At 37.2% G+C, this 26,870-nt stretch overlaps 1 protein-coding gene across 1 annotated transcript in view; it reads left to right on the top strand.

Moving 5' to 3' along the window:
- The first annotated feature begins 764 nt into the window (after window positions 1-764).
- LOC124265084 overlaps window positions 765-26,870 on the top strand; it is a 212,507-nt gene continuing 186,401 nt past the window's right edge. The window contains exons 1-2 of the mRNA XM_046699876.1: window positions 765-889; window positions 1,497-1,529. Coding sequence (XP_046555832.1) covers window positions 1,497-1,529 — 33 coding nt within the window. The 5' untranslated portion in view covers window positions 765-889. The remainder of the gene's footprint in view (window positions 890-1,496; window positions 1,530-26,870) is intronic.

Raw genomic sequence — 26,870 nt, 5'->3', positions numbered from 1 at the left:
CAAGTCCCGATCACGGATACAAGTCCTGACCACGAGCAATACTGTGACGCTCTTTGTGGTCTAACCATGTATGACAGTAAGCGTTAAATTGCAATGTCAAAAGTCATTCTTGCCTTCAGTGCATAAATGAGTGAGGGGTTGAATGTTGTTTTTGTACCTAACAGCACATGTGTTCGTGTCATACATACATACATACATACATACATACATACATACATACATACATACATACATACATACATACATACATACATACATACATACATACATACATACATACATACATACATACATACATACATACATACATACATACATACATACATACATACATACATACATAAAAAGACAGACAGACAGACAGACAAACATACATGCAGACAGACAGACAGGCATATAGACAGACAGACATGCAGACAGACAGACAGACATATAGACAGGCATGCAGGCAGGCAGACATGCAGACATACAGACAGACAGACATACATACGGACGGACAGACAGACAGACAGACAGACAGACAGGCAGACAGACAGTGACGGCAAAGACTCAGAGTTCGATTCTCAGGACAGGGCTGGGTGACGGCAAATACTCGAGTTCGATTCTCCACATACATACATCGAGTCCCATTTCTAGTATACACCGCCGTAGCATATTCTCTCATTTACCCACACAACATGCAAACAGTAATGTTGTGCATATCGGTGCAGGACACGCATTGTTATACAACACCGGTTGTATGACGTCAGAGCACATAGCCGCAACTGTAGGTGTGACGGCTCCAAGCGACTCCCAGCGATCTCCTACCATGTCTTGATACAGAGTTCTGTATTTTTAGACGTGTTACATATCCTGGAATGATTTGAGGGAACAATTTGACAACAATTAGGTGAGTAAATCGTCAGGGGTAGGCTTGATCTGCTTTGAAAAGAAATAGATAATGTGTATTATACGGAAGTTGATTACTATATGTGCATTGCATGTATATTTCTGTCAATCCTGGCCATGCAACTCCTCCCTCTAGTACCATACTACGGGTCATGTTCAATATTTCCGGTGACAGTTTCCTCGAGTGTCAGAGTTTATTTTGATCGCTCTGTTGTTAGAAAATGTCCAATTATAATTCAAGAGGGGAATCCCCTAGTTTCGGTTTCCCCCTACCCGGTGTACCAGTAACATTGTTGACTGTAGATATTGAACCCATATAACACAGTACCCATGCATGAGAGTGAACGATACAATCTAATCTCAGGGATATGATCGTTATCTAAATGTAATATAAATGTACAGCAAGTTTATATGCAGAGAATCATTAGTTTGACACGTGAGGGCGATAATTACGGGTAATCTTAAATGGAGACAGAGTACATGCTATTCATAGTATGCATACATGGTATTGTTAACGTTCAACTGCCTACAAGCGTGTCGGTGTGTATGCATGTGTAGCTGTATCTGACTGAATACATGGCCATTGCTTTCTTGTTTTCCACCTCTAGATGCCTGGGATCATGTTAAAGGGAATAAAAGAGGTGGGTGAGTGTACGGGACGGTAACTATTGAATAATTTATACAGTTAAAAGGCCACACGCCCAAGTTCAATATTGAGTGCATTATCTATCTATCTATCTATCTATCTATACATATACATATATATATATATACAATGAAAGCTGTATTTGTACACCTGTATTTGTATTTGTACAAGCTTTCATTGTACACCCGAAGAGCCGTTGAACGGCGAAAGATCTTGTGCAGATATAAAGGAGATTTGACAAGAAGAAATATCTCATGTTTTATATACTTATTGCTTATACACCTGCAGAAATCACTTGTATACATACACATACTCGGTGATTACCTTAGCAACATATGTATAGCATATATATACAGCATTTAAGTTGAAGATATGTACAGACTAATCTACAGTATTGAGCAATGTAACATGAAAGCTTCTATTGTAAAGTTTGCATAAAGAGCATTAGCTTTAGGGTGACATTTTGAAGAAGATTTATTAGACAATCGTTATTTACATATTGAGTAAGCACTGGACAAGTGAGCGAGCAATCTATGCGTTGGTTTATGTCAAGTGTGACGAAGGCATGTGGTAAATAGACTTATAATCATGTACTAATTTTCATGGGTGAATTATCAAGGAAATATCACTTAATATAGCACTCTAACTTCTGTCTTGATATACCTGTGGTGATCTAAAGGAGTATCTCGTGTCGTCTAGATGATGTCACGGATAACGAAGATGGACGTAGACACGTGTGATGTCAGCACCGACGACAGTAAGAACGATGATAGTCCTCCGCGTCTCTCTACAGAAGAGGCATTCACGTCTCCAAGAGACAAGCTCAGTAAGATATCGTGATGTCAAATGACGTCGTGTAGTCTCAAAGTACATGGTGCATGCGCCCTCTGATCTAATTGTCAAATAATGACTAATTATCCGTTGGGGCGTTTAACCGGACTGCATAGTCGTCCGCCATAATTAGGTTGTGTATATGAAGAAAAACACAAAGGTTGAATTTAGTTTAGTAAGCGTTTCGGTACTTTCCTTCAGTATCATCAGTTTTCCTAACATCCCGTGGTAATGCATTTGTGTTTTTCAGATGCTCCCTTGAACATAGATGTGAAAGGGTCGGTAAACAGCGATGTCAAAAATAACCGTACAAGTGGTATTAATATCGAACAACTCGTATACAAAGGTATGAAATACACGTCAAGTGATGTTAAGGGAAAAATGTTGGTCTATACTAATCAGTGGAATACTGCCAGCGTCGCATTTCTCATTATTACACATGTCAACACATATAACATTAAAGCACATTGATGCATTTGTTTTGTTTCAGAAGAACGGCCCAAAGACGTCCCATCAATTAATTATGTTAAAGGAGCCGAACCAAAAATAGACATTTCAGGTGAGTAATAGTTTTCATGGCGATTAGAGATACTTCCGATAAGATTACCAGTGTTTCGTCATTTATAGAACCATTGCAAATCATTAGGAAGATATCTTACCTCAAACATATTTTGAATATAATTGAATATATATTTCAAATATTACCATATGATACGATTTACAACTGCATTAGGAAATAAAACGGTCATCTATTTTCAGTTCCTGCTAAAAAAGGTGAAACAATCATGCATGGTAAGCATCACTCTTTCATGGGCTGAAAGCTTATCAAATTCATTGGTGGTGTATAGTTATTTCAGAGAGGAAATGGGACACGTGTGTATGTAGATTTATGTTATCAGCAGATCTTAAAGGTCACATGCAACCAAAAAATCAAACATAATTAAAACACAATTATCACTTATTCATGACATATAATATACATTGCTGGTTATGAAAAAAACATATAAACAAAATTATGAGCGTACAATCGCAAATCAAAAGTGCAATATTGTGTACTTGGGTTTACTTCCCAAGAAACGAAGCAGCCGGGATACCGAACCCAGTCAGAGCGGGTGGGTGTGCACTCAAGTGTAACGGCTGGTTCATTTGCAGATGCCCTCACGACTCATTGTGTGTGTATATATAGAAATGTTGAGTTTTGTAAATACATGCTCATTTCTTGTGTATAACATTTTGCAATCAACAGACATCATAACATCTCGTGTGTTCAAGTATCACACCTGCCTGTCTGTGTAATTACATAATGTGACAGAGACCGAACTCGGGCCATAAATCAATGCGTTTTGTTTATGGTGTATAACCTGATTGGTGTCCAGTTCAAATTGCATGTGGTCAGTGATCGCAGTTGTGTATTGAATATTGTCATTAGCAGACAGGCAGGCAGACACACAGGTGTCAATAAACAGACATTGAGTTTTGTCTGTGACAACGACATATCTATATCACAGTTAGAAATCCTGTCAACGCTAAATAATAACATTGCTTTTAAGTATCGAACTGAGAAAGTGACTCGATAAGAAGAAGGTGTGGTGAAATAGACAAATGAAATTATATAAACAGTTTATTTACTGTCATAACATATAAAAAGCTCGAGCCTGTGAAATATCAACAAAAAATTAGGAAAATAGCTCACACCAAAGCCTTCACCGAGTATTCATTGGACAGCCCGCTTCCAAGTTGCGTGAACCTTTTTCACTGCGCCCGTGCTATGAGCGCAGCCCAGCTGTTGAAACTAGTTTTTCCCGAAAAGTCTGGGGAAAATTGGTGAATCGTTTAAACTCCGATTTCGAGCGGTTTTTGTCATCGCGTTATTTTTCAACTTTATAAGTTGAATTTGCATTTTTGACGATTTGTTTCGGCAAGTCCATACCGAAAGGTATCAGAATCTGCAAAGTTGTGTTTTACGTAACGGCATGTGACCTTTAATGTTGAATGACAAAAACAGAATGACAATACATTAATGGATTATGCCTTGATCAATGTGGCAAGAAATATGTAACAAGTGACCACTATAGTCAGACACTTTCTCGATCACTGAGAATAAATGTTCCCAAAACAAACATGCCAAATGTGTAACGATTAACACAAATGATGTACTTACGCAATGTAATGAAGTTTATTATCCACTTCATTCATGTGATCACAAACACTAGAACCAATGATTGTGTTCTTATTCTAATCGCATTTGATATGTTTAATCTTAACAGTTGAATGTACCACGAACCAGATGACTTACTGCTGCTATAGACACTATGATGGACAGGAACGGCCTTTCAGGTCCAAGTGGACTTTTAAGGATGTTCCACACGGACTGATTAAACTCATTCTGATGGAGTGCCCTACTTTCTTCGAGCTCATTGATAAATTGGAGGAATGGTATCGCAGTAAATTCGAGAAGACGCACAATGAGTCATGTCTAGTTGTGGAATTTCTACATGATACTGAGGAAGACAGAGACAGAATGATGCAAGATCAAGAAAATGTGAAGACGATGTTCATGGATTTCTTGCATGGTATAGGGAAGGATGCTCCTAGCTGCAGTTTAGACGTTTGCAGTGAGCCAGCAACTGTCAACATCCGTGATGAAGATGTGAAAGATATGATTGCTGCAAATCCGAAAGACACGGCACTTACAAATAGATCTGATTCCGATTCCGATTCCGATATATTTTTGTGAGTTGATTGATTGATAGTTGATGCTGCACAACCTACTAATGTTCAGTGAATATATGTAGTCATACTGTAGAACTTGTTCAAATTCAGTAGATATATGTTACGTGGTTAAGGGGAAAATAGTCTTAGTTATTTAAAACATACTGAAACGGCAGGTCGCTTTGTAAACTTTGGAAAGGAAAGTTTTATCGTGATATAACTTTTATGTATGTACTCTTTTCTGAGAGCATTAAGGTAGCGCTGTTCTTTCATCAGTGATGCAGCAGACAAAGTGATAAAAGACACAGAACAGGCTGACAACCTGCCTTCAAGGTCTTTGACTGAAGATGCGAAAGAAATGATTGGTCTAAATCCAGAGGACACACCGCTTTCAGAAACATCAGCTTCGGATTCAGAATCAAGTTTGTAAGTTTAACACCTGACACTGCACAACAGCTTAATATTCCACTTGATATTGTTTTTCTAGTAACCTGAAGGCAAAATTGTTGTTTCCAACGTTTCGTGTATTTTCGAATCGAAAGTGCAATTTGGATAAAACGAATGTACTTACACTTTTCTGGAAGCAATAGGATAAGCTACACGCATTCGAGGAAGATTCCTCCGACATAAGCAGAAGAGAAAACATTCATGTTAAGAGGCGCCAGTCCACTTTAGTCAACTCTCATAAATACAATTTAGTTATGCCTCTACCGTGTCTAAATATAAATTGGATAGTGCCTTCATATCATGTTAAATCGGCATCACTTCAGCAGTCCTATGTATTATCATACACTCAAAACAAATAATTGATTTTGTCACGTGACAAAAATGTTATATCTAGAATGCTAGTTTGAGGTCAAGTTGTTATATAAGTACATTTTCCTTGCAATTTGAAATGCATTCATTTTAAACCTTGCGAACCGAAACGTGCATATTTTCACGAAAGCGCCAGCTACTAATGTGATGCATGTGCCACTAGTTTCTTCCTTGGTAGCAAATAAGAGATGCAATTTTAGGCAGACCAAATTTACCAAAGGCGCTCTGGCGACAACAGGATTTGATACATTTATCTTACTGTAGATAGCTGCAAAATGAAAAAAAACAACTATGGAAACATTGAAATTGTTTTGGTATTCAAAAATATATCTTACACTTTTACATTTGTAGAGGATAAAGTATATCCTTGCGGTCCTTTTTAGCTGAAGATACTTCTGTAACTGCCTCAACACAAACAAGTTTGTCATTTACATGCATTATGAGCAGTGAACATTTCCATTTTGTTAACTGGCGTCAGATTTACACGTTTCTAACATATTTTTCGAAAAACGGCCACTGCCCGTATTTTTGGAAGAAGAATGATATCCTGGGATGCATTATATACTTACTCTTATCTTAAAGCAATAACGTGTCATGACTTATTAGTTCGTGTTATTGGGATGACTTGGAATCTATTTTCAGAGTACCCCAGGGGCCCCTGTTGTCCGAAGGTAATAATTTTTTAAAGTAATCTGTGTCCTTTAAACTACAGGAATGGGTGAATATATATATGGAATCAAGTCTTTACACTCCTTAGCCTTACCTGCATGATAAATTCCCACCCCTTCGCCATATTCTCACTGCCATCGGCTGGTGAAACACAATATTGTCTTTCATCAGAAAAAAACACACTTTTCCTATGTCGGTACGGCAGTTTCGATGCTGAGTTGTCCATTGCAGTCGGTATGATCTGTGACAACAGAGGTTTCTCAACGCAATCCTCGATGCACTGCATCGGCACTAATTGGTCTGTTGTGAGTCCCAATGATAAGGCGTGCTGTTTCTGTCACTTTGGTGAAACGATCCTTGTGATGGTTGCGCACAATATGTCGGTCTTGGCGTTGTCATGTTACTGAAGGTCGTCCACCGCGTAGAGGGTCTTGGGTGCTGTTAGTGGCCTGATATCGTTCGGTTGCAGTTGGTAGATTGCAGTTGGTAGATTGTCAAAAGCATGAACATTAAAATGATTTGCTAAACTGCGAGCAGTCGCCAATTTGCAATCGTCCCAAGGCTTAGTTCCTCTGATCACTCGTAAGTCGTGGTGGCATGGCGATCATGTGCAAACAAGAATGATTTCAGGCGAGTTTGGGACTCGCTTTCATTGGAAGAAATAACCACAATACGTCATGCACTTTCCAACTCGTTGAGAATAAATGTTCCTAAAACAAACATGCCAGATGTGATTATCCACTTCATGCCATGCAGCATGTGATTACAAACATTAGAACCAATAATTTCGGTCTTATTCTAATGTCATTTGATATGTTTTATTTAACAGTTGAATGTACCACGAACCTGATGACTAACATTCACCACGGACACTATGATGGACAGGAACGGCCTTTCAGGTCCCAATGGACTTTTCGGAATTGTCCGCACGGACTGATTAAAATCATCTCGAAGGACTGCCCTACTTTCATCGAACTTATTGATAAATTGGAGGAACGGTATCGCAGTAAATATAAGCAGACGCGCCAGAAGAAATCAGGTCTAGTTGTTATGGAATTTCTACATGATACTGAGGAAGATAGCTACAAAATGATGCAAGATCGCGAAAAGGTGGTGATGATGTTCATGGAGTTCTTACGTGGTATTTGGAAGGATGCTCCTAGTTTCAGTTTAGACATTTTCATTGAGCTGTCAACTGTCAACATCCGTGATACAAGAGCAATAGATGACAAGGAAGATGCTGCCGATCTGCCATCACAGTCTTTGACTCAAGATGCCAAAACGAGGTTGGTGGAAATATAGTAAACACTCCACTTACATTAGATTCGTAATCAAGATTCAGTAGTGTACGTTCAATAATTCATACCTTGCATAACGGCCTGTGGGTATCGGTTATATTGAACAAGCTATACATGTTAAGTTGATATCACCTAACGAATGCAAATACCCTCGAAGAACATGCGGAAGAAAGAATTAGTATCAATCCATGGGACACAAAAGTTACAAATACATCCGAATCGGATTCAGAATCATTGTTGTAAGTTGAGTATTTGATGCTGCAGAACTTACTGAAGTTCAGTGAATAGATGTAGTCATATTGTTAAACATGGTAGATACATGTTAAGTAGATAGGTGTTAAGTGGCTAAGGCAAACCTATTCTTTACAAGAATCATTCTGGAAATGTCGCTTTGCCCATTTGCGGAAGGAAATTGTTATCTTGATATGACTAAGTATGTACTTATCTAACAGCACTAGAATAAGTTATGATCTTTTCATCAGTGGAGCAAAAGATGAAATGGTAAGGTATACAGAACAAGCTGCCGACACGCCTTCATCTTCTTGGGCTGAAGATGCAAAAGAAAGGATTGGTGCAAATCCAGAAGACACGCCAACTCCATATATACCAACTTCGGACTCATATTTGTGAGTTAAATAATTAATACTGGACAACATATATATTTTCAGTGGATAGCGTTTTTCATATTGTACAACATATTTATCTTCAATGAATATCTATAACCCTCAGGCAAAATTGCATTTTGCAATGATTCGTGGATTTTAGAAAATGCTTTCTCTTTTCTGAAAGCACTACGATAATTTATATAAACTATGCTCTTTTCAGCAACACCCTTCCAAATCCATATTTCGAGAAAAGTGATCATTTACAAAGGTAGGAACACTGAGGAACAACGATGTGGAAGCTTGCCGACGGCGAAATATCGGGCTTATTGTTGGTCATAGCAATGCTGAAAAGTCAACAAGTTTTGTATAGAGTAGTTAATAGGAATGGGCGTTGAACTCAAATGTGCACTTATCCGCGGATAAAGCACATCGAAGTAACACATAAGGGACATATTTCACTAAAAGTTCTAACCAAAGTAAACCCAATATGAACGCAAGGACGGCCACAGCTTGCTCATCCTGTGTACAGGCAGTGGTTGAATGTATTTTCAGATTGCTTACTTTGTCATTGCTTAATGTCCCTAGATTGCCATTAATTGACCCTAGTATGGTGAGCTACCTTATAGCCTGTTTTTATGTTGTATTATCATATATAGTTAAACTGTTTTATAGTTCATTACTAGCTTTAAATTGAAATCTGTGATAAACTAGTTATTTTACTATCCTTCGTTGACATGGTTTTATATTTTACCTTTATTTATTATGAAATTATAACTTGATTTTAGTCACGATATGGCTGAAATATTGCCAATGTGACTGAAAATCTTAACTCCCTCACTTACTCACTTAATGAGAAAGTAGTAAATATTTTTGTTTTCCAAGTTTCCTTATTTTTCAGAGTATAAATATGAACATGTTTAAGTTAACTCATGACATATCAAATTAGCATGATTGTGATAATTTTAAATCTATTTTCAGACAGAACATTGGTCGCTCGCAGTACAGGGGTGAGTTTGTTGCTAAGCTTAACATCTGTCCTTTAATGCATTGAAATAGGAGAATATTAGTGAAGATTTTATCTAGATATGGAACTAAGGTGTTAAGTGTAAATGCCTGATAGTTTTACACTTCATTGTCGAAACTGCAGGATCAATTCTTGCAAAAGTCACTGTAAAGACCGTATATGATTTCAATCCATCTTTGCTTCATTCAGCATGCTACTCACAAAAGGAGCAATTATATATTCAATATGTGATAACTAACAATACCATATCTGCAATTTGTAAATGCTTTATTTTGTCTTATAGGTTTTTAAAAATATTTGTTGTTTTTATATATTCATTATGTTGTTTTTTTTCTCAAGAGAGAGAGAGAGAGAGAGATGTGTATAGAAACACGAATGAGCAATAATAGTTTATCATCTTTCATCTGAACACAATTATTGAAACAAATAACTAACATAACTGTAACATAATTACTTAACACAACCACACAAGCATACTATTAAATTCAAATCGAAATTTTTCGCTTGTGTATATTCCTCATAGAATATATAACCATATATCATGCAACATTTTCAACAGCATTTGATGTGTCATTGTGTTTAAAATATCAGAAAGACCGAGATGCGAGTACATAGGTATGGTAACTATTTTAGAGCAGGTTATCTTTTGAATAGTGGAAAGGAAACTATGCTTTTTGTCTCTGACAGTGACATTCGTGTTAGTATTTGTGCCATGGTCAGTAGGTTTTACGGAAATAATTGCAGAAAATCAGAAATATTGGACATGGTATCTATGACATCAATCGACAGGTTCAAGAATATAAAGTACAGTATATACCACATGCCCCATTCTTCAATCTTGTGTCGGTTGTCTGAATATCACTGCCAGAGGGAACAATTCCTGTTACCCAGACAGCGAAACAATTGTGGAAGATATTGGGCTCAATCCTCCGATTCTGAGGCCAGCTTTTATTCGTGAGTTGACTGCCTTTCTTTAATACAACTCGAGTAGTTCGTCCACTTGCTTTCTCTGTGTGTATGTGAAAGCCAGCACAAATCGTGCTAGTTTGGGTTGACAATGCCACGGCTCCAATTTGGAAGAAAAATCTATTACAATGGCTTTTGCCTCTGATGGAAGACAAGACACAGCCATTCTGCCATTGTATGTCAATCTCTAGCGGAGGGCATACTGCTGGATAGCATCAAGAGGCATATTCAGTCCGTGTGCAGTAGTACTGGCAACAACAGTGTCATCAGCCAGTAATACTGAAGGGATGTACATGTGCTCCTTACCAACGACTAGTCCATATTCTAGATCATGAATTTGAAATATCAGATCATTGATATAGACTGGAAACACACTGAGAACACACGACAACGAATATTGAATGAATCACTCGTTTTACCATTTTATTTAACACAGGCAGCTGCTTCTTGATATGAATGGCGGATGATATGCCATGTACGGCCTTTTACAACAAGATTGAATAGTTTCAGCAGCAGCCACTCATACCATATCCTGTCGTAGGCCCTTTTGTTGTACAGAAGTTGAAACAGCCGAAAATTGATATGATGTCGATTGTATGTTTTTTGCATAAAAAGGATTGCCTTCATGATTCCCGGAGGCATTGTGCATCAGAATGCAACTAACGTGAGAGCAGTAACACTGTTTACTTACTGTGAAGTCCAAAATGAAAGACAGTCGTTACATATTAATATATACTGTTTAGAATAATATTAAATGGCAACAAAGCGCAAGGTTGAACCTGACTTTCTCCCGACTCTATTATCAACTTATATGTCCATCATGGTTAAAAGTGTTCTTGTTGATCGTCAGTGCCACACAAAACCATGCCTAATATTAGTATGTAAAATAAAAACACATGTATGCAAAGAGACGAATGCCTAAATGCTTAAAGTAAAAACAGGCAGCATAATTATGGCGGTACAATTGAGCTCAAGAGGATAACATGAAATATACTGTCAGCCATTAAAAACGCAATTTGACATACATACTTTCTGTACTCACACTAATTTCAACATATATAAACCTTACTGGCAGATATGTTTTAAGTGAACATCTGTGAATAATTTCATCTGAAAATGTCCAGTCAACAACAACATCAGTGACGCAACAACGACATCAAACAAAGGAGGGGTCACTTGCAGTCAATATCGTGTGTGTCCACCGTGCGCTGCAAAATATGCTCGCAGTCGTTGGGGCATTGAAAGACACACATTTCTCAGGAACAGCTACCGGGTGGTCTGCAGCCTCTGATGGTCTGTGGTCTGATAATGACACCACCCCATCCAAAACGATCATGTTGAAGGACACAGTTTGGCGCAAGTCTTTCTCCTTTACGTCGATAAATCTGTCGACGTCCATCAGCAAAGGATCAGTTAAACCTGGATTCATCTGACAAAAGGACATCTGGCCATGTCATGTTGCCAAGATTGGCCCCATTTACTGCCCATCGCTGTCTGGCAAGTCTGTGGCGATGCAATAAGGTTGGACCACGGTACGGGTGACGACACCGGATGTTGATGGCAGCAAGGCGTCCTTGCACCTTTTGGGCGCCTCATCATCAGCTGTTTGGAATCGATTTCGCAAGCGTGAAACTCGGATATTGCGGTTATGTCGAGCTGTTATCACAGGTGGTGCACCAGGTCGCAGACGATCAGAAACACTTCCGGTAGCCCGAAAACGTTGTCTGAGTCGACTTACAGTGGATGGATGCACATTAAAGTGCCTGGCAATCATCACATCTGAAGCACCTTGGTTGACCATACCGATTACCTGATTCTTTTCGTCTTGTGTCAAGTGTGGCATTTTCTCAAAGTGAATGAGTTCCACAATTCCTTGTCCTTTTACAGGGCCTGGGTGCAGGTAATGCAAGTGCACAACGTGTTTCATGAATGTGGTTGTGTTTACGAGCAATGTCATAGGTTCAGTTTTAAGTATCAAAGTTCATGTGAGAGGAATGCTCCGGGACTCGAACTCGAAATGGGCCAGAATAACAGCATTTTATCCCTACATCCTCTGTATCGCAGGCACAAATCTTCAATAGAACATTTTTGAGTTTCAGGACAACAAATACCAGGTGCGTTGTTAATGGCTTACAGTATATTATGATGAGCATTACAATGATGATTTATTTTATATTATACTTGATGTTATATTTGCTAAATGTTTTCAAGGAGCAATTTGCATCACGCGTTCTAGTTCTTTTGTTTAGTTATTGAATTCGGCATGTTTAATATTCCGAGAATTGGGTGTATAGCAATAAAGGCTCTAGATTGATTTGACATTTTCGATACAATAGACGTTCCCTTGAAACTGTTTTTACAACATGATCATGTGACACTCTTAGAGAGCTGTCAATTCTCCTTCTCCTCTGATATCTGCTATCTTTGTCTTTTCTCTCTCAATGTTTGATTGATTAGTAGAACACTTGCTTACCACCAATCGACCAACAATCGATCAAGGGAACTAGAACGCGTGATGCAAATTGCTCCTTGAAAACATTTAGCAAATATAACATCAAGTAGAATATAAAATAAATCTTCATTGTAAAACTCATCATAATATACTGTAAGCCATTAAAAACGCAACTGGTATTTGTTGTCTTGAAACTCAAAAATGTTCTATTGAAGATTTGTGCCTGCGATACAGAGGATGTATAACTTAGTCTAAAACTTAGACATTTAAGGTAGATTGCTTATAAAATTTAACACTATGCTGGATGTCTCAAACCCGCAGCCATTTGTTTTGTCACACATGTCCAAATCTCCTGACACCAACCCAGGTAGAATAACTCCCAAACAACTACTACGTCTTTGCGTACTGCTATCACTCAAGCAGCTCAGCAATAAATGTCAAAAAGTATTTGTAAGTATATTTTTCAGGATAACCCAGCTGTGCAGTGATTCATTTTATAGACTAACATATACTGATAAAATGTATTGATGTTGATTCAGATTCGCTATAATAAGCATACGATTCTAGTTGGTTGGTTTGTGTGAAGACAAATTGCCTCAAATATTCAGTATATATAGCAAGCAAACAACCGTTGCGTATCTTTATATCCATTCAATATTTTTGCATTGACACATGATTGCTGTAAATGTGCTTTGTATAAAAACGACATTGCTTTGTGTGCAGAAACCTGTATGTAAAATCTATAATTACACAACTCAGTTTCCCCTTCACTGATTTGCCTGGTGCAGACACCACCACTCCCACCCCAATAAAAATAACAACAAAAAAACAACAAAAAAAACAACAAAAAAAAAAACCCTGATATCTTCGTACATTTCCTGCTGGCTAATCCGTAATATAATAGCCAAACCTGTTGCTGGCAAAACCGTTCCGTTCTTGTCTGGTAAAACGGCCCAATGTCATAAGCTAAACAATGATTGTGTTGAAGAAATGTGGGTACTGTACCTCATCACCTCATTCAGTGTTTGGAAACATAACTGAAAATTTCATTAGAGACTGTTGCGACATACTTGAATAATGATGGGTTTGGCGATGAACAACCTCCTAACGAACACAGTAACACAATCATACACAACTGTTATTCCAGTCTCTTCTTGAACCACAATATGAAGTCTTTCTTTGGAAATGTTCTTCCAAAAAAGCTATAGCCGTGAACAGTTGAATGTGGTACGGAGAATGACAATGTAAAGAGTAAACAGCTCACTGTATTTCTCACATTGTAGTCGGAAGCTGTATCACATTGTATTGGCACACATCATGTGTCATTTTTGCGGATCATCCTCACATGTACTTTCACAGGATGACACGATCTCCTGGTCTCAATAGATACACACATGTTGCAGGATGAGAAGAAACAGTATAATTTTCTTTGGAAGCCTTCTCCAATGTATCGGTTCCAAACTTACATCTAAAACATAGCCGAAATGTTCGGTCTGCTTGTATTGGCTCTTAACCTAGCAAAGTATGATAAGAATAAGAATCAATCAACCGACCGCCAATGAACAAAAAATAAACTAGCATATTTGTATCAACATGTATTATATTTATGTGTACATGTGAGGACTGAATCTTTTCTTAACTATGTTTTCTACATGTTGCAGAGCCTCCCATTTCTTCTTATGGTCAGTATTAGATGCTATTATCCGTACTCAGAGTATAAATGCATTTTAAGTATGCATGGGAGTTTGATGGTATTGAAAACAACTATATTTGTTAGTTCAAGTTTTCAGATGTCATGATCTTCCTTCTATACAGCGGGAAGGTGTCAAAATGACACATGGCATATTGGGGTGAACTTTAGAATCGTGTCTAAAATCATACGTTTTAATTATTCTTGCACAAATATTGTATTGTTCAAGCAAATTACTTGGACGAGAATATCTTTTATGGAAAACTTAGACATTTAAGGTAGATTGTTTATAAAATTTAACACTATGCTGGATGTCTCAAACCCGCAGCCATTTGTTATGTCACACATGTCCAAATCTCCTGACACCAACCCAGGTAGAATAACTCCCAAACAACTACTCCGTCTTTGCGTACTGCTGTCACTCAAGCAGCTCAGCAATAAATGTCAAAAAGTATTTGTAAGTATATTTTTCAGGATAACCCAGCTGTGCAGTGATTCATTTTATAGACTAACATATACTGATAAAATATATTTATGTTCATTGAGATTCGCTATAATAAGCATACGATTCTAGTTGGTTCGTTTGTGTGAAGACAAATTGCCTCAAATATTCAGTATATATAGCAAGCAAACATCCGTTGCGTATCTTTATATCCATTCAACATTTTTGCATTTGACACATGATTACTGTAATTGAGCTTTGTATAAAAACGACATTGCTTTGTGTGCGGAAACCTGTATGTAAAATCTATATTTACACAACACACAACTCAGTTTCCCCTTCACTGATTTGCCTGGTCCAGACACCCCCACCCCCACCCCACATAACAAACCCCCCAAAAACCCACCAAAATAAACAAACAAAAAATTAAACAAACAGTGATATCTTCGTATATTTTGTGCTGGCTAATCTGTACTATAACAGCCAAACGTGTTGCTGGCAAAACCGTCCCGTTATTATCTTGTAAAACGGTCCAATGACATTAGCTCCAACATATGATTGTGTTGAAAAATTTTGGGTACTGTACCTCATCAAATCATTCAGTGTGGGAAACATAACTGAAAATATCATTACAAACTGTTGCGACATACTGGAATAATGATGGGTTTGGCGTTAAACAAGCTCCTAAGGAACACAGTAACACAATCATACACGTTACTGTTATTCCAGTCTCTTCTTGAACCACAATGTGAAGTCTTTCTTTTGAAATGTTCTTCCAAAAAAGCTATAGCCGTGAACAGTTGAAAGTGGTGTGGAAAATGACAATGTAACGAGCAAACAGCTCACTATATTTCTAACATTGTATTCGGAAGCTATATCACATTGTATTGGCACACATCATGTGTCATTTCTGCGGATTATCCTGACATGTGCTTTCACAGGATGACACGATCTCCTGGTCTCTATAGATGCACACATGTTGCAGGATGAGAAGAAACAGTATAATTTTCTTTGGAAGCCTTCTCAAATGTATCGGTTTCAAAACTTACATCTTAAACATAGCCGAAATGTTCGGTCTGCTTGTATTGGCTCTTAACCTTGCAAAGTATGGTAAGAATAAGAATCAATCAACCGACCGCCAATGAACAAAAAATAAACTAGCATATTTGTATCAACATGTATTATATTTATGTGTACATGTGAGGACTGAATCTTTTCTTAACTATGTTTTCTACATGTTGCAGAGCCTCCCATTCCTTCTTATGGTAAGTACTAGATGCTATTATCCATACTCAGAGTATAAATGCATTTTAAGTATGCATGGGAGTTTGATGGTATTGAAAACAACTATATTTGTTATTTCGAGTTTTCAGATGTCATGATCTTCCTTTTATACAGCGGGAAGGTGTCAAAATGACACATGGCATATTGGGGTGAACTTTAGAATCGTGTCTAAAATCATACGTTTTAATTATTCTTGCACAAATAATGTATTGTTCAAGCAAATTACTTGGACGAGAATATTTTTTATGGAAAACTTAGACATTTAAGGTAGATTGTTTATAAAATTTAACACTATGCTGAATGTCTCAAACCCGCAGCCATTTGTTTTGTCACGCGTGTCCAAATCTCCTGACACCAACCCAGGTAGAATAACTCCCAAACAACTACTACGTCTTTGCGTACTGCTATCACTCAAGCAGCTCAGCAATAAATGTCAAAAAGTATTTGTAAGTATATTTTTCAGGATAACCCAGCTGTACAGTGATTCATTTTATAGACTACCATATACTGATAAAATGTATTTATGTTCATTGCGATTCGCTATAATACGCATACGATTCTAGTTGGTTCGTTTGTGTGAAGACAAATTGCCTCACATATACAGTATATATAGCAAGAAAAAACCCGTTGCGTATCTTTATATCCATTCAATATTTTTGCATTAGACACATGATTGCTGTAAATGTGCTTTGTATAAAAACGACATTGCTTTGTGTGCAGAAACCTGTATGTAAAATCTATAATTCCACAACTCAGTTTCCCCTTCACTGATTTGCCTGGTGCAGACACCACCACTCCCACCCCAAGAAAAAAAAAAAAAAGAAAAAAAAAAACAATCAAAAAAGAAAAAAAACCCTGATATCTTCGTACATTTCCTGCTGGCTAATCCGTAATATAATAACCAAACGTGTTGCTGGCAAAACCGTTCCGTTCTTGTCTGGTAAAACGGCCCAATGACATTAGCTCCACCATGAGTGTGTTGAAAATATTTGGGTACTGTACCTCATCACCTCATTCAGTGTTGGAAACATAACTGAACATATCATTACAAACTGTTGCGACATACTGGAATAATGATGGGTGTGGCGTTAAACAAGCTCCTAAGGAACACAGTAACACAATCATACACAAGTGTTATTCCAGTCTCTTCTTGAACCACAATGTGAAGTCTTTCTTTTGAAATGTTCTTCCAAAAAAGCTATAGCCGTGAACAGTTGAAAGTGGCATGGCAAATGACAATGTAACGAGCAAACAGCTCACTGTATTTCTCACATTGTATTCGGAAGCTATATCACATTGTATTGGCACACATCATATGTCGTTTCTGCCGGATTATCCTGACATGTGCTTTCACAGGATGACACGATCTCCTGGCCTCAATAGATACACACATGTTGCAGGATGAGAAGAAACAGTATAATTTTCTTTGGAAGCCTTCATAAATGTATCAGTTTCAAAACTTACATCTCAAACATAGCCGAAATGTTCGGTCTGCTTGTACTGGCTCTTAACCTTGCAAAATATGATAAGAATAGGAATCAATCAACCGACCGCCAATGTACAAAAATTAAACCAGGATATTTGTATCAACGTGTATTATATTTATGTGTACATGTGAGGACTGAATCTTTTCTTAACTATGTTTTCTACATGTTGCAGAGCCTCCCATTTTATCTTATGGTAAGTACTAGATGCTATTATCCATACTCAGAGTATAAATGCATTTTAAGTATGCATGGGAGTTTGATGGTATTGAAAACAACTATATTTGTTAGTTCAAGTTTTCAGATGTCATGATCTTCCTTCTATACAGCGGGAAGGTGTCAAAATGACACATGGCATATTGGGGTGAACTTTAGAATCGTGTCTAAAATCATACGTTTTAATTATTCTTGCACAAATAATGTATTGCTCAAGCAAATTACTTGGACGAGAATATCTTTTATGGAAAACTTAGACATTTAAGGTAGATTGTTTATAAAATTTAACACTATGCTGGATGTCTTAAACCCGCAGCCATTTGTTATGTCACACATGTCCAAATCTCCTGACACCAACCCAGGTAGAATGACTCCCAAACAACTACTCCAGTAGACTTCGGTCTGCTTGTTTTGGCTCTTAACCCAGCAAAATATGAAAACAATATCAATCAACCGACCGCCAATGTACAAAAATTAAACCAGGATAAAAGCACATATTAGTTGATACCTAACAGGTTTTTCAATGAAAATGTTCTTTTCCTAAAATACGTTTGTGCTAAAAAAAAAAGTTGATATATTTGATGTTTTGTATATTTTGCAGTTTACGGGGAACAGGGTAAGTATTAGAATCGTCACCTGAGAACCAGAGTGTTCTAAGTCCCAAAAACCTTGTTTCGAGATAAACGGCCCTAAAGATTTGTATGTCTGTAATTTGAATAATGTTATACCTAATTGTTTGAAACTTTATATGGAGATGCAGTATGTCAAATAGAACTAGAAAAACCATCACATATCACTGACATTGTTGACAAAAGCCTTAAAATACCAAAATATTGATTGGAGATAGAACAATTGTCTAAATTCAACATAACTTATTTTGAGTTCCAGAGTGTTCTATGTGCCCCTAAAGCCATTAAACACCAAGAGAAACGCACACAAAATTAAACAAACCAATTAGTGAGATGTTTTTGTGTGTTTGAATAACACTATCAAAGACACAAAGACCAAATTTGGCAAAAATAGCTTTAATGACCAACATTTGAAAACATGAACATTTCAAAAGGCACAACCAACATTAGCTTCTAATAATTTGATAAGCAAATTTATTAACTAGAAACTAACACTCAACATCTTTTCCTTTGGATCAGATATTTTGAGGTGTCATTCGTTTTGTCATTCAAATAATAATCCTGATTAAAACATTTGTCCAATGGACTTGACATGTATCTAGTCATGAACTGTCAATAACAAATTAAAAGGTATGAACATGAAGTAACATCAAACTGTATCTTAACATTATCTTGGAACAATAAGCTTAATCTGTTTAGCTTACTGACAAGGAAAAACATCAATTTTTAACTCTCTTTCTATAACTGTATTGGAACTCATTAAAAACACAAAACTGTATCTTTGACTAGAAAATTCATCAGTAACATCTCATAATCTTAACAAACAAACATCCTCTGCCATAGTGTCAGCATTTCACTGAGATTATGAGATTAAATTGCTCATGAACACTCTATCTGTAGGAGTCATGAACTTTAACATTGACCTTATGTCTGCTGCTTTCTCTTTTGATAATTCATTTTTTGGAGTACATGGTTTGACTGCAGGCCAATCTGAACAAGATGATTCTCTGGGAGAAGACATCCGTCGCACTCCCTTCTCACGCTGACGAACTGATACATGTACAAGCTCGGCGCTTTCCTCAAAAGATGTCCGGTACTTCACGCCAAACAGATCTTTAGTGTCATACACTATATGCTTCACTTTAGAAAAAGGGATCCGTTTACAGTTGAGATTTTTCGATGCCTCAAGATACCTTTTGAAGTGATATTGTTGCATTTGTATGATAACAACTGGCTTTTTCAGAGCTCGTTTGAAGCTTTTCATGACTCCAATTGGACTGAAGACGTCCGTTTTGCTCAGCTGCTTTTCTAAGTGGCTGTGAATATTATCGACCTCTTGAATGCTGGAATGTCCAGGCTCACAAAACTTTTGATGTACTGAAGATACGGGTGTGTTTTTGATGAGATCTTTAAGGGCAAACAATATTCCAGAATTACGATTCTGAGCAACACAAGAGTCGGACCACAATGTAAGATGCTCTGGAGCATGGTCAAGAATAATCTTCTTCAGAATAGCAATGAGTGCACTTGCCATTTCGTTCGCTCCCCTACCTGCCAGTTTTTCATGCCAAACTGCACAGTATGCAGTTGGTCCAAGCGTGCAGTGTGCTGTGAGGTTGTACACTGCCAGTTTCCGACGGTAAAAAAAGCTAGAGACGTTAGCTCGTGGACAGGTGATGACATTTTGAAGATCAAAGCAAACCACAACATCTTTACTTTGACGATCTTTATCCCGTTCAGATTTTGTTGCCGTTTTTGACATAATGTGTTGGTTGTGATTTTCTTTGAGGGTATCCTCCAACAGATCATATTTTTCCTTCATTTTGTACTCCTCGCACTTGTCACAGCTATCTTTCTTGGGGGTGTGGAAACCAAGATTGAACTCTGTGTTAAATATGGTTCTGTACATATGTTCTTTCACTGGATGCTGGTTTTCATTTTCACATTTTTCCAGATAGAGCCTGTACATTTGGGTTAAGGAAAGGTCCTGATCAAGATACTGTTTTTGCTTGTCTGTCTACAGTAATGTGATTCAATGGTTGGAAAAGACTTTATGTGATTTCGTACAAAATCCTTTGCATCTGAGTCTATTCGATCCTTTGTCATTTTCCCTCTCAGGTCACCATCACATGGATTTACTGCTGCTAAGTTGTGCTTCTTCTCGAAGTAATAGGAAATCCGCCTTTGTGATATCTGTAAGGCAGTAAGGTAGTATTCCTTACAAACGCGAATCTTATCTTCGTTGATATAGAAGTAGTAAGCATAGGAATAAGATCTTCTGCTTTCTTCATTAGCAGTTCTTTTTCTCTTTTTCAGGCAACGTTCAACTGTTTTGTTGTAAAATGACTTTTCTTGTCATCTGAAAGTGACCAGAATGAATCAAAAAGTGCTTTTCTTTCAGTTGTCCCAATTTTCTGTGCACATTTAAATTTGCAGTGCCCATGGCAATCTTTCCTAATCTTTGGACAGCGCCTTTGCACTGCTTGCCCACGTGATCCAAGGTATCCTTCACCTGATTGTCTTTGTTTCTTCCGCTGGTTCTTTTTCCAACTAGCTGGATCCCTTTTACGTTTTCTTCCTCTACTAGTGTCATTGAAGCCACCAGCTGCGTCACCAAGGGTAGAATTAGTTTCATTGATGTTTTCAGCAAGTGCGTGGGAAGTTGCAACTTCCACAGTCTCAGAAACTTGGACTTCAGATGTTTGAAAAACAGGGTTATCTAACTGATGGGCTTCATATAAAACAGGTAATGGACTGTTTTCCGTATTTCCGATTTGGATGACTGGTTCGACTTCATATACCTGAGCTCTATCATCTGAATCATTTTGTAGATCTTCAGCAGCAGTTACCAAAGCTAAAACTTGATCGACGTCAAATATTTCAGACATGACTTAGCCTGTACCTACAATCAACAAATTCTTCCTCGATAAAGTATGCAAACTCAGCTTCGGTGAATGAGTCTTCCAGGCTTAGATAAAAAAACTGTAGAGAAGAGAAGTATGCAATACTTAGAAATTCAATGCAATCATCTAGAGTGAACTTTACTCCAAAGGCCTCCAGGTTATAGCATTTTCTTGTTGAACTGAATATTTCCATCAAGCTCCTGGGGGTGACCTGTGTATAATTCACATTGAGGTGTTCAAGTTTTTGCATGATTTTATAATGACGAAATCTGCATCACATAAATGGACACAATGTTCAATATTTAACAGTTCCAGATTTGGTACACTCACAAGAAAGCCAAGAGTTGAAATCTTCATGTGACTTATGTTCAACCATCGTAATGTTTCAGCTTGCAGAAGACCTGTTACAAATATGTAATCTGTAACTGATAATGGGCAGTCAACTTCAGTGAATGGAATTTGTAAAAACCTGAAGTAACGTGACTTTGAAAGGAGAACTTGCAACTGAGTATATGTCAGTTTGAGACCATGAAATTCAGTATCTTTTCAAATCCGTGAGGAGTTCTGGATTAGTTCATTAAGGAACTTGCACGTTCTATACACATTCAAAAGTAATTTTTGTATTGGTACAAAACTTAAAATTTGAATGATGATCTCTTCTGGTAGTTTTGTCAGCATTTGTCAGCATTATTTCAGGACTACTGCAAAAAGATATAAACGTCTGTTTTAAAAAAGACGAAAACAATGTTCTATGTCCCAGGTACACAGTAAGAAAAACACTTCATTTACTTAGAACCAGAGTGTTCTATCTCCATTTCAAAATTTGACTGGATATTTCTAAAAGTTTTATGTTGATAATAATAATTATGAAAAGTAAAAAAGCATCCTGAATGTTAATTATCACTTATGTAGCATTTTATTTACTTAATATTTAAATGTTTTAAGAAAAAAAAGTCAAAATAATACTCACCATTTCCATGTGACATCTAGATACGGTCTTAGGTCCAGAGTGTCCTATCTCCATGTCACGTGACAAAATCGAGCCATTCAATTAGTTAGTGACATAGAACACTCTGGAACTGAATAGCTGTTTTATTTCTGGAGATAGAACCTATGTTATTTGTCTAAAAGACACTTTCTGAGGCACATACGGCCATGAAATTTTATTTGGAGATAGAATACACCCCAATAATTACCCTGGACACCCTAACTCAATTTTCACCAAAAGTGGAGATAGAACACTCTGGTTCTCAGGCGACGAATTTTGAAGAAAACAACCTTATATTTCCCACAACGTCTCAAGAAATGTTGTTCTCAGTTAACATAGCAGTCATGTTTCTTCACTTAACATAGCAGTCAATGTTTTGAGAGACTTGAGGTTATTTTTGCTGGAGAAATTCCGCTTCCAGTATGATGAATCTGTTACATAAGCACTGTCGGAAATAGAAAAAACCTTTTTTCGCATTTATGTCTACAATTTATGTAATTAATGTGTGAAAGTGAAATATCTCTTAACGTAAGTTCGGCCTAACTACAGTCTAAGTGGTAGGGAAATAGGAAACGTAGAAAGAGGACTATACTGAGGAGAGATGAGTGCAGAAATGAGCAATGCAGTTTTTTCTACGTCCAAAGCGACTGATTTGGAACAGACCATGGTTTTATGCAAATTATGTGCAATGAAATTGAATTACAAAGGAAACTTTGTCAATACCCATTTTGAAATTAAACTTCGCTTAATTATAAACGATAGCTTACGTAACAAATAATAATTTTAAGACTGAATCTGTTAAGGGTGTAGCTACCATGGAGTCTCACTTACGCTATCAAAAGAAACAGGTAGGAAGAGTCGTCTCAAAAGCAAAACCAGGACGGGTGTCACAGACGGTGGTTGGGGTCGGTCTTGGGGGATAGATATATTAGCTGAGATAAGATAATCCTTTAGGGGAATTTAATGGGGCAAGCAAACTGCGTGTCGCTATAATGAGCACACGATTGTAGTTGGTTCGTTTGTGTGAACACAAATTGCCTCAAATATACAGTATATATAGCAAGAAAAACCCGTTGCGTATCTTTATATCCATTCAATATCTTTGCATTGGACACATGATTACTGTAAATGTTCTTTGCATAAAATCGACATTGCTTTGTGTGCAGAAACCTGTTTGTAAAATCTATATTTACACAACACACAACTCAGTTTCCCCTTCACTGATTAGCCTGGTCCAGACACCCTCATCCCCGCCACCCATAAAGAAACCCCCAAAACACCACAATAAACAGACAAGAATTAACAAAACAGTGATATCTTCGTATATTTGGTGCTGGCCAATCTGTACTATAACAGTCAAACGTGTTGCTGGCCAAACCGTCCCGTTATTATCTGGTAAAACGGCCCATTAGCTCAACCGTGATTGTGTTGAAAAAGTTTGGGTACTGTACCTCATCACCTCATTCAGTGTTCGTAACATAACTGAAAATATCATTACAAACTGTTGCGACATACTTGAATAATGATGTGTTTGGCGTTAAACAACCTTCTAAGAAACACAATAACACAATCATACACAACTGTTATTCCAGTCTCTTCTTGAACCACAATGTGAAGTCTTTCTTTGGAAATGTTCTTCCAAAAAAGCTATAGCCGTGACAGTTGAATGTGGTACGGAGAATGACAATGTGATGAGCAAACAGCTCACTGTATTTCTCACATTGTATTCGGAAGCTGTATCACATTGTATTGGCACAGATCATGTGTTATTTCTGCCGGATTATCCTGACATGTGCTTTCACAGGATGACACGATCTCCTTGCCTCTATGGATACACACATGTTGCAGGATGAGAAGAAACAGTATAATTTTCTTTGGAAGCCTTCTCCAAGGTATCGGTTTCAAAACTTACATCTAAAACATAGTCGAAATGTTCGGTCTGCTTGTATTGGCTCTAAACCTAGCAAAATATGATAAGAATATGAATCAATCAACCGACCGCCAATGTAGACAAAAATTAAACCAGGATATTTGTATCAACTTGTACTATATTTATGTGTACATGTGAGGACTGAATCTTTTCTTAACTATGTTTTCTACATATTGCAGAGCCTCTCGTTTTTTCTGGTGGTAAGTACTAGATGCTATTTTCCGTACTCAGAGTATAAATGCATTTTAAGTATGCATGGGATGTTGATGGTATTGAAAACAACTATATTTGTTATTTCGAATTTTCAGATATCATGATCTTCCTTCTATAGAGCGGGAAGGTGTCAAAACGACACATGGCATATTGGGGTGAACTTTAGAATCGTCTCTAAAATCATACGTTTTAATTATTCTTGCACAAATAATGTATTGTTCAAGCAAATTACTTGGACGAGAATATTTTTTATGGAAAACTTAGACATTTAAGGTAGATTGTTTATAAAATTTAACACTATGCTGGATGTCTCAAACCCGCAGCCATTTGTTTTGTCACACATGTCCAAATCTCCTGACACCAACCCAGGTAGAATAACTCCCAAACAACTACTCCATCTTTGCGTACTGCCAGCACACAGGCAGGTCAGCAATAAACGTCAAAAAGTATTTGTATGTATATTTTTCAGGATAACCCAGCTGTGCAGTGATTCATTTTATAGACTAACATATACTGATAAAATGTATTTATGTTAATTGAGATTCGCTATAATAAGCACACGATTCTAGTTGGTTCGTTTTTCGTGAACACAAATTGCCTCAAATATTCAGTATATATAGCAAGCAAACACCCGTTGCGTATCTTTATATCCATTGAAAAACCCACCAAAATAAACAAACAAAAAATAAAAAACACACTGATATCTTCGTATATTTGGTGCTGGGTAATCTCTACTATAACAGCCAAACGTGTTGCTGGCAAAACCGTCCTGTTATTATCTTGTAAAACGCCCCAATGACATTAGCTCCACCATAATTGTGTTGAAACTTTTTGGGTACTGTACCTCATCACCTCATTCAGTGTTGGAAACGTAACTGAAAATATAATTACAAACTGTTACGACATACTGGAATAATGAGGGGTTTGCGTTAAACAACCTCCTAAGGAACACAGTAACACAATCATACACAAGTCTCTTCCAGTCTCTTCTTGAACCACAATGTGAAGTCTTTCTTTGGAAATGTTCTTCCAAAGAAGCTCAGCTCACTCTATTTCTGACATTGTATTTGAAAGCTGTATCCCATTTTATTGGTACATATCATGTGTCATTTCTGCCGGATTATCCTGAAATGTGTTCCACAGGATGACACGATCTCCTGGCCTCTATAGATACACACATGTTGCAGGATGAGAAGAAACAGTATAATTTTCTTTGGAAGCCTTCTCCAATGTATCGGTTTCAAAACTTACATCTCAAACATAGTCGAAATGTTCGGTCTGCTTGTATTGGCTCTTAACCTAGCAAAATATGATAAGAATATGAATCAATCAATCGACTGCCAATGTACAAAAATTAAACCAGGATAAGAGCACATATTAGTTGATACCTAACAGGTTTTTCAGTGAAAATGTTCTTTTCCTAAAATACATTTGTGCTAATAAAAAAAGCTGATATATTTTATGTTTTGTATATTTTGCAGATTTCGGGGGAACTGTGTAAGTATTATGCTCTGTTTTCCGAGTTTGCTGATGAAAGCCATACCTAAAGTGTGATAGTCATTTGAACACTCACACACAAAAGAAAAGAAGAAAAAATGAAAATGAATTCTAAGTGGGTGGTTGTCTGCTAATGTTGAAAAAAATATTCAAAGTCATTTAAGACTTTCAGGTATCATCATCTTCCCTCCGTACGAGCAGTTTCAGCAGAAAGACACTACAGTGGCTCAGGGGAACGTTGAAATGACTGTCTGCCTGGTTTGCCCAGTTTAGTGCTAGTTGCTCAGCTACACATTAGATCAAGGGTACACGATATTAAAAGCAGGATTACAATGATAATGGTGAGAATCCACCGAAAATCAATAGGGACGGGCGGGGCATAGAATCGATATTATTTGCCTGGTCAATGTTGAGCAAGAAACACACAAACAAATATTAAACTGCAACAGAATGACAACCCGGTTTGAAAAATATCTTTGTAGATGACAGACTTGGAGCCATTATTAGACACCTTCTGTTCAGACGGTTTTTGTGGAAAACTTAATTTTGCTAAATTAATCTAATCAAACGTGATAACACTTATTTTCAAAATTGTAAAACTGAGGGACTAATCGTGATAACAATTATTTTTTAATGAGGAATTGAAGAACTAAATATGATAACACTTTTGGGTAAGGAACGTGTGAA

Source organism: Haliotis rubra, unplaced genomic scaffold (assembly GCF_003918875.1).
Source record: "Haliotis rubra isolate DU_JTF1 unplaced genomic scaffold, ASM391887v1 Scf96, whole genome shotgun sequence".
Taxonomy (NCBI): Eukaryota; Metazoa; Mollusca; class Gastropoda; order Lepetellida; family Haliotidae; genus Haliotis; species Haliotis rubra.
The sequence above is the reverse complement of the archived record's forward strand: the minus strand, read 5'-3'. Positions and strand labels throughout refer to the sequence as shown.